This window comes from Platichthys flesus, chromosome 11 (genome assembly GCF_949316205.1).
Source record: "Platichthys flesus chromosome 11, fPlaFle2.1, whole genome shotgun sequence".
NCBI lineage: Eukaryota > Metazoa > Chordata > Actinopteri > Pleuronectiformes > Pleuronectidae > Platichthys > Platichthys flesus.
In genome coordinates this window covers 3,655,082-3,664,790 of record NC_084955.1, presented here as the reverse complement: position 1 = coordinate 3,664,790, position 9,709 = coordinate 3,655,082, and the positions used below count along the sequence as shown (strand labels likewise).

Here is a 9,709-nt window from a genome sequence, read left to right as displayed (position 1 = left end):
TGTGTATAAAGCAAATACACATGTTTTGACCATATCTGGCCATTAAATACCACTTAAAACCGATTTGACAGATTTGATCCAGCTTGGACCTCAATGGGGTCTGAGAATGTACACCCCAGAGGGCCTGTGTTTGGATATGCAACAGACATGGTATGAACTGTTTTGGAAAGGTCTTGAACTCCCCTATCATAGCCCAATGCCAAACTATGGGGGGCGCCACTGAGTAGGGCCAAAACCTTGAAAAAACGAGATTTTACGTTTTATTAGTAAGAAAAACTAAATCTGACCCAACAGGTGATTTTCTTAGACCAAAATACCATAAAGAAGCATGCAAGGTCCCATGTCACAATCTCACAAAATAGTGAAAATACATTAGAACTACAAAAGGTGAGAACAACACACATACACGTACGGGACCACCATTCCGATTTGTAGTTCTTTGTATCCTTCTTCCGGGTTCAGATTAGGGTTCTAAAAATAGGGTTTGGAAAACATATTAGCGGTTTGTTTTTAACCAAATATGCTTAAGCAAAGCATATGTGTTAGAATTTTGAAATAAATATCGTTATAAAAAACAGACATATATACGTTTACCAATGCTTTTTCACACTTTATTGTTACCGCGCTGTTCCGCGGACAGAAAAGGGTGCATTCACTGCCCAACGGATTTATCACCGTTTTCACACAAATCTTCAGGAACTATTACCAGAATTATTTATTGGTATAAAGTGTTAAAATGGTTAACAATTTGTTTATATACAATCTGCCTTCCAAACAAACCATATAAAAGCATAGAAATTGATTAATAATCAACCAGTTATTTCGGATGACTAATAGAATCAGATGGCTTGTGAACATACCTCAAGTTCAGTCAGACAACTCACGTTCGAGCATTGAGAATATAGAGTAACCACAAAAGGTTTTAATGTTGCAGGAAATAAGATTTGTTTAACAGAATGAATAATAATGTAGACTGGTCGTACACTTGTTTAAAACTACTTTCTTGGCAATAAAAATTACACATTGATTTAGGAATAACTCAGATATGCAGTGACAATATTTTATTGAATACAAGTAGAACATCAATACATTGGAAAACATACTAAATTATGATGGCTTAATTGTGTTGTTGAAAAATATGTTTTAATATCGAGGTATTCAATGGCTTTCCCTCCATTGATATTATTTATAAAAATATACAATGAATACAAAAGTGCGACATCCTCTGTCCATAACCCTCAACAAGAGTAAGGAAAAACTATGAAAAAAAAAACTATTAACAGGTGGTAAAAAATGTAGAAACATCAGAGAGAGCCACATGTGAGGGATCCTTCTCCCAGGATGGACAGAAGTGCAACTGATGCCGCTTTATCAGATCTGACAATTAAAAACACTTAAAGTAAACTTAACTATTTAACCCTAAACCTAACAGCAGTGTTTAGGATTTTTAAGGGTCAACAACGTCTTCCTCTGGAATCTGCTGTCCACTGTCAAGACCCTATATAGGAACATATAAGGAAATACATGGTAATTTGCATTTAGTTCAATGTGTATGATCCACAGAAAAATGTGTTTCTCATAAATGTTTAAAACAATATTCAACTAATCACAGTATCTATGATTACTGTCCCATGTTAAAATGTCATTAATCACCTGCATGTCAATGTCCTCCTCATCTGAGGAGCTTTCATTAGCACTTCTTAAAGCTTGCTCCTCAGACTCTTCAGGCTCTTCCCCCCAAACAAGGTCCGGCATTGACCCTTGAAGCCCTGCCTTTATTAGCTCCAAGTACTTTTGCCTCACTAAGGCAAGTTGAGAACGCTGCTGAAACAATTTGCACTTGAGCTCTCCCTGGAGACCTTGAAGGCCTTCTTTGGAGAGACTCCTGAGGCTACCTTAATTATGAAGACAACAAAAAAATTACGATTAATTTTTGATATGGTGCATAAACAGAGACAACTCCTAACAATTTTTGATCAATGCTTACCCTCTATGCTGGTGAAAAGACCACTCAAGTCATGCTCCCTTTTCTTGAGGTACTCCCAATGCTGCCTTACTTCGGTAGCAAGGATTTTGACCTCCTCCTCAAGTCTTTGGAGGAGGAGGTCATTTTTTGCAAGGAAATCAATGCCATCTAAAAATGCATCCATGAAAATTCCATGCATTAGTTCACAGTGGTGGAAGGGGAAAAAACCATTGAGGAAAACAGATTTAAAACTAAAAAACAAATGGGATACATTATTTCAAAAATAATAGTATCATAATTTTTCCCTATGACTCTTCTCTCCCCATATTCACAAAAAGTTAAGGCAGGTGGTCGTAGCAAACCATTGACCAATGTATATGCTACAACAATACCAATCAAGCTGTGTCTATATCGTCCACAATGCTTAGTTCACCTGCTGGCACCTGGGACACCCTCAATCAGAATCATGGCAAATAATTAAATAGGTAATATACCACTGGGCGGCAACAGCCACGGAAAGATGTAGCCAGCATTTAAGAGATTTTCAACAGCGCCAATTTGCTGTTGTGGCTGGACCATCTCGTCGTGCTGAGCCACATGGACCTCAAGCTGGTTCTTTTCCCTCCACATGCGGCTGCGAATCACAGAGCATCCTGAGTTGGTGTCTGCGGTACATTACAAATGACACATTACAAAACATATGAAATATTTCATTGTTAAAACATTTTTTAAAGATTTAATGTATCCCACAATGTGTGTACCTGTATGACTGTAGAGACGGGCTCTACGCTGTCTCAGGCCCAGTGAATTCTCCTCAATTCTTCTCCTCACTTCCAGGAGAGAATCACTGCTGCCAGCTGGTGAATCTGAACAACACAAAGCAATACTGTAATTTGATGTACATTGTGTAATGCAATCTTACCAAGTATGTTTTCTGATCTCATTTGAACACGGAGATATTAAGACACCTACCATGTTCAGCCCAATCCTGTACATCTGTGACCCACTGCCGCACAGTCTCATCATTCAAAGACAGGTCCTCCTTGATAGCCTCTAGGCTCTGCCTCTCCCTCTGAAGATCCCTTTGTGTCTGTGGGGAAAATAGAGAATAAAAATGTTATCTATTCCTCACTGAGATTGCACTGTGGCCTTTTAAAAACAAATGACAATTACCTTATGAAATCTGGAGCATAAGGTATTGCACATGTTTTTCACCTTCCTTTTGTTCCAGTCCATGATCTGGACAGTCAGCATGTCTGTGCGGGCTGTAACAAACAGATTTTTTTGTCAATACAATCAATGATACACTCTTAATTATGCTAACTGTTGTGTAATGCTATTGAATGATTAGCCTGGATGTGCAAATATTATATTAGATAAGTCAGAAACTGCAACCAACCTCCTTTTCCCATAAACTTGGTGTTTATGGCAGTCCTGGAGAGGAAGGAGTTGACCATTTCCACCTCCTCTCCCAAGGTGGAACCAGCTCCATCCTGATTTCCTCCTCCCCATTTTATCTATCATTTTAGGATGATACCATGCATCCCATTAGTAGAAGGCCAGAGAAACATTCGCTGTTGTTTTGGCTCTGTGATCCAGCACATTTAAATATAAATAATAATACGAAGAATAAAGTGTGTAGTTTAAGCTTTAACCTGAGGTGGTTTACATGCATATTAGTAAAACCATGTAGGAATCATCCCCCTTTTCACATAGTAGCCCCACGAGTAATTTAACAAATGAAAATGAAATTGATGTCTAAAATTACCTCACACTTGATACCGTGTGCTTTAGCATGGAGCACAGACAGAAAGGGTTTCATGGTAGTGAGGTGATTATATTCAGGGTAGGCTTCACAAATTCTGCTGATGTAAGGCCAATATTTGCAAATAACGTCCATGCAAAAGAAGGTTGGAGGACTGATGGCAGAGACTTCCTTCTGCAGGAACATGGGATAAGCGAAGATCTCACCCCTGTAGGATTGCATCACAGCATTATGTCAACAATACATAATAAACTGACAAAAAGACCGAAGTTAGGTTTACGATTAATAGATGAGTTTACGGTGTTAGCAAGTATATGTCCTGAAATGGTGAAACCTTTTTGGAATAGATGTTAGTAAGAGGGTTATCAAACTTGCCTGAACATATTCAGAGCACGAAGAATAATCCCATGTCGGCACACAGCTACTTCTATACCCTGTTGAACAATGGTACACTTAATTTCACATAATTTATCTGCATAGTAGAAAAGTTATCTACCCTTCCAGCAAAGAAATTGCTAAAAAAACAATGTTACTGAGGAACAAAATAAAACTGCGCACACAAAAATAACATACATCTTAATATAATATAGATTAAGTCTGATATCATCTACATAAGTTTGTAACAGAATTAGCATGTTTATTAGGGACTTAGTATGATAAATAGTAATTCCAAGAGAAATCTCTTACAACACATACCTGCTCATCAAGGCTGGAGCTACTCCTCTTACTCGTCTCTTTGGCTGCATTCAGCTGAGACCTGCCACAAACCCCCTTTCCTGGCACCTAAAAATGACAAAACATCGTCACAGTAGTCATTTTAATTAATTTATGAAAATTTTTGGGTGTAATTTTGCAGGAGATACTTTTGCAAATGGTAGTACTCATCTGAAATAAAATTGGGCTTGCAGTATACAAAGTACAATGACAAATCATGTGATTAAAAACAGACACTCTTACATGCTTGGTCCTCTTTTGGATGTCTTCCACAAATGCTGCCACCTCATCATCTTTGCAGAGAAGCACAACCTCAAAGTAACCTGCTTCATCAGTACTAGAGAACATACATAGCAATATATGATCATTTTAACATAAATACATAAATATACATAAATATTGCGGCTGCTGCTTCGGCAGTCACGTTATCTATATTTGGGAGTCCCAGCTGTGGGAAATCCTAATCTGAGGAAAACACAGATTTTCAACCACATGTGGATCTATGAGTATCTTGATAGATACTAACAAGCTCATTATTTGTAGGCATTGAAATAAAATATGGTAACATTAACAATTTAAATGCAAATAGAAGGTTCCGTCACTTGAGCACAACAGGTTGAATGTGTTAAGAATCCCTCAAGTGTTTTTTTAGTTGTTTGGCTCCCACTATAACAGTTTGCATTGCTTAAGAATTTACACAAACCCTCTTGACATAACAAAAAAGAGCTGATACATTGACATGATAGGACAATGTAACATAAAAACATAGACACACCACCCGTCCTTTTTGAAGCGGTAGTGCTTCCTGATTCCATCGACGGACACAGCCAGCATTTGTGGACAACAGGCTGGGCAGATGAACGGCTGCTCCGAACACAATTTGTTCACCTCGTAAGAGCTTATCACCCACTCCATGAAGCTCTTGTAGAATGTGTCAGAACACATTTTACCAGTCTGTTGAAATATCCATTACAATTTAAGTTATACGTATGCAGAATTATAAGGAGACATTGATAAATATTGTAAACGTATAATATATACCAACCCACCCTGCCACACTCTGTTGTTTGTGCATCGAGCATTCTCATAAAGCTCAAGCGAGAATTCCCTGGAGCAACCAGCTTCATTTCCTTGAACCCTTGAAATATGGCTACATCATAAAGTGTGTAAAAATGTATTGTGGCCGGCCAGTAGCCGCTAACTTGGACATCTTTGAGCTCTGGTTTCCAGCTAGCACAGCAGCTTCCACACCGCAGCTCTGGGAGGTTCAGATCATATCGCCCTTGGTAAAAAACAAAACTTGTTATATTCTCTGATAAGAATATAAAGAAAAGGTGCTCAAAAGCCTAAACTTGTCTGACAGTATGGAATGTTCATGCTAATGAGTTACCTTTCATGTTTATGAAGACTATAGGCCTCCTTGGAACAACATTTAGACTCTCTGGAGGGCATTCACAAATATGGTCTGGCATTTCCATTGGCAATATTCTTACTAAGGGAAAAGAGATTAAAAACATAAATAAATAGATGTGTTTTTAAAAAGAAAAGAAAATATATTTATTTACCACATATGTGATGAGAATAGTGCCCGTCAGCATCATCTTTCACCACAACTGTTGGCGGCAGTGGCTTGTGGAAGCCATGAATCCTGGATGCCCGATTGTGAAGTGCTTGGGACTGATGATGGCTAATGTCACAATCACAGCAGTAATATTGCATGGGCATGCATTCAGCACATCTGATTGTGGCGTCTTTCTTTAAGCATCTCTGACAGAGCTGTGGTTTGATGCAGTTTGCTCTGAGCATATTATCCACAAGCTGTTGTCTATTTTCCTTCCATCTCTCTGACGAGAAGATGTTTCGAGTCTTCCAGTCGCTAGCTGTTGTTGGTGTGCTGGCATCAATAACGACATCGGTGTCATCGTGTGAAACACTGAGAAGACTCTCAAGTTCTTTTAGTGCATTCTCTGTTTCAGGAAGAGAAAATGGTGTATATAAGGAAAAGTATGGGCTGGGCCATCAAATTTGTTTGCCAATCAAACATGGCACAGAAATATAAATATAGAAACTATCGTCACTTACCAAGTTCTTCCTCTTGGTCATCGGGCATCTGTACAGAAACCCCCTCAGGAACACTGGGAGTGGATGATCTGACCCGTTTCGCTAAGAAGAGAAAGTTAAATGTGAAGTATGCCAACATTTCATTGCAGTTTTAATGTCAATCACTACTAATCTTAATAGTTCTCAATGGAACTGCCCTTGTCTGTGGATCTCTTTGCTGTTTATAGGTTTGGTCAGGTTACTATTTCAGTTGTCATAGTATATGACAACAAAACATAGACAGACATTATGGCAGAGTTCACAGTACAGTGTATTAATGGTACTCTTGGAAATAGCGGAGTTAAAATGTGTTTGTTAATGTGAATGGTCCCTGATAAAAAAATAAATACAATGTTTCAGTATTTCATACCAAGCCAAAGTGTGGCCCTTGGTCGCATTTGTTGAAGAGTGAGGAGAGGATGTTTAGGTTGTATTGAGATGTAAACACTTCTGTTTGCGTTAGAAGATACTCTGCTTAATTATGGCATACCTTTGTTATTGTGCAATATTTCACAACAATCACCAGCAATTTTCTCTCAGCGAATAGTTTGTGCAGCATGCCAATTCCAGTATTGAACTAACCACAAGAGTTTGATGAGGGGGACTTCCGTCTTTGGGCAACAATGTTGCCATCTTTGTCCCGTTTCCTCCATCGAACAAAAGGTTTTGGTTTTGGTTTTGATTTTCTCTTTTTCTTGGGTGACTAAGAAGGACAAAAATTTGAGTTAAAGAAAATAAAACCATATAGACTGGCATAGCAAATCCTTTAATGAAAACAGGAAAATGGAAGTGTATCGAAAGTGTTACAATACCAGAGTTGCGTTGAGCTCCTTGATCATAGATAGTGCTGCCTTCTCCATCTCTTCAAGATGAGCCTCTGCATCCTGTAGTGATGACATATTGCCTAAACAAGCCAAGAAACTACTTACCAGAGACTTAGTATGCCACTGAAATTGGGGTAACAGGTCAGACAAATAAAAACCACACACAAACACATACAAACAAACTCCTGTACCTTACGAACCGTTTCGTGAGACCATGTTGAAAGGCCCAATCGGGTGCGATGCTCCTGTAGTCTAGGCCCAATCTGGCGCGATGCTCCTTTAGTCTAAAGGCCCAATCGGGTGCGATGCGCCTTTAGTCTAATGGCCCATTCGGGTGCGATGCTGTCTACAGGCTTTAGTCTAAAGGCGATGCAATTTTAGTGTAAAGGCCCAATCGGGTGTGATGCTCCTGTAGTCTAAATGTTCAGTCGGGTGTGATGCTCCTTTAGTCTAAAGGCAATGCACCTTTCGTGTGAAGGCCCAATCGGGTTCCATGCTCCTTTAGTCTAAAGGCCCAATCGGGTGAGATGCTCCTTTGGTCTAAAGGCCCAATCGGGTGCGATGCTCCTTTGGTCTAAAGGCCAAATCGGTCGCAATGCTCCTTTAGTCTAAAGGCGATGCACCTTTAGTGTAAAGGCCCAATCGTGTGCGATGCTCCTTTAGTCTAAAGGCGTTGCTCCTTTGGTCTAAAGGCCCAATCGGTTGCGATGCTCCTTTAGTCTAAAGGCCCAATCGGGTGCGATGCTCCTTTAGTCTAAAGGCGATGCACCTTTACTCTAAAGGCCCAATCGGGTGCGATGCTCCTTTAGTCTAATGGCGATACAATTTTAGTGTAAAGGCCCAATCGGGTGCGATGCTCCTGTAGTCTAAAGGCCCAATCGGGTGCGATTCTCCTTTAGTCTAAAGTCCCAATCAGGTGCGATGCTCCTTTAGTGTAAAGGCCATGCACCTTTCGTGTAAAGGCCCAATCGGGTGCGATTCTCCTTTAGTCTGAAGGCGATGCACCTTTACTCTAAAGGCCCAATCGAGTGCGACGCTCCTTTAGTCTAACGGCGATGCAATTTTAGTGTAAAGGCCCAATCGGGTGTGATGCTCCTTTACTCTAAAGGCCCAATCGGGTGAGATGCTCCTTTGGTCTAAAGGCCCCATCGGGTGCGATGCTCCTTTGGTCTGAAGGCCAAATCGGGCGCGATGCTCCTTTAGTCTAAAGGCTATGCACCATAAGTCTAAAGGCCCAATCGGGTGCGATGCTACTTTAGTCTAAAGGCGATGCACAATTAGTCTAAAGAACCAATCCTGTGCGACGCTCCTTTAATTTAAAGGCCAAAACGGGTGCGATGCTCCTTTAGTCTAAAGACAATGCACCTTTAGTGTAAAGGCCCAATCGGGTGCGATGCTCCTGTAGTCTAAAGGCAATGCACCTTTAGTCTAAAGGCCCAATCGGGTGCGATGCTCCTTTAGTCTAAAGGCCCAATCGGGTGCGATGCTGTCTAAAGGCTTTAGTCTAAAGGCGATGCAATTTAGTGTAAAGGCCCAATTGGGTGTGATGCTCCTGTAGTCTAAATGTTCAGTCGGGCGCGATGCTCCTTTAGTCTAAAGGCCATGCACCTTTCGTGTAAAGGCCCAATCGGGTTCCATGCTCCTTTAGTCTAAAGGCCCAATCGGGTGTGATGCTCCTTTGGTCTAAAGGCCAATTCGGGTGCGATGCTGTCTAAAGGCTTTAGTCTAAAGGCGACGCACCTTTAATCTAAAGGCCCAATCGGGTTTGATGCTCCTTTGCTCTAAAGGCCCAATCGGGTGCGATGCTCCTTTGGTCTAAAGGCCAAATCGGTCGCAATGCTCGTTTAGTCTAAAGGCGATGCACCTTTAGTGTAAAGGCCCAATCGTGTGCGACGCTCCTTTAGTCTAAAGGCGTTGCTCCTTTGGTCTAAAGGCCCAATCGGGTGCGATGCTCCTTTAGTCTAAAGGCCCAATCGGGTGTGATGCTCCTTTAGTCTAAAGGCGATGCACCTTTACTCTAAAGGCCCAATCGGGCGCGATGCTCCTTTAGTCTAACGGCGATACAATTTTAGTGTAAAGGCCCAATCGGGTGCGATGCTCCTTTAGTCTAAAGGCCCAATCGGGTGCGATGCTCCTTTAGTCTAAAGGCCCAATCGGGCGCGATGCTCCTTTGGTCTAAAGGCCAAATCGGGCGCAATGCACCTTTAGTCTAAACGCCCAATCGGGTGCAATGCTCCTTTAGTCTAAAGGCCCATTCGGGTGCGATGCTGTCTAAAGGCTTTAGTCTAAAGGCGATGCAATTTTAGTGTAAAGGCCCAATCGGTTGTGATGCTCCTGTAG

General features: G+C 41.0%; 1 protein-coding gene across 1 annotated transcript; it reads right to left on the bottom strand.

Annotated features, from left to right (window-relative positions):
• Positions 1-1,046: 1,046 nt before the first annotated feature.
• On the bottom strand, positions 1,047-6,604 carry LOC133965548 (uncharacterized). The gene is made up of 17 exons (XM_062400157.1): positions 6,528-6,604; positions 6,011-6,412; positions 5,836-5,937; positions 5,495-5,727; positions 5,221-5,399; positions 4,689-4,782; positions 4,428-4,514; positions 4,107-4,165; positions 3,735-3,939; positions 3,366-3,483; positions 3,140-3,231; positions 2,939-3,056; positions 2,728-2,832; positions 2,461-2,631; positions 1,988-2,134; positions 1,654-1,895; positions 1,047-1,498 (listed from the first exon to the last, which is right to left on the bottom strand). The coding sequence occupies exons 1-17, from the start codon at positions 6,553-6,555 to the stop codon at positions 1,448-1,450; spliced, it is 2,433 nt and encodes an 810-aa protein (XP_062256141.1). The 5' UTR covers positions 6,556-6,604; the 3' UTR covers positions 1,047-1,447.
• Between the last annotated feature and the right edge of the window lie 3,105 nt (positions 6,605-9,709).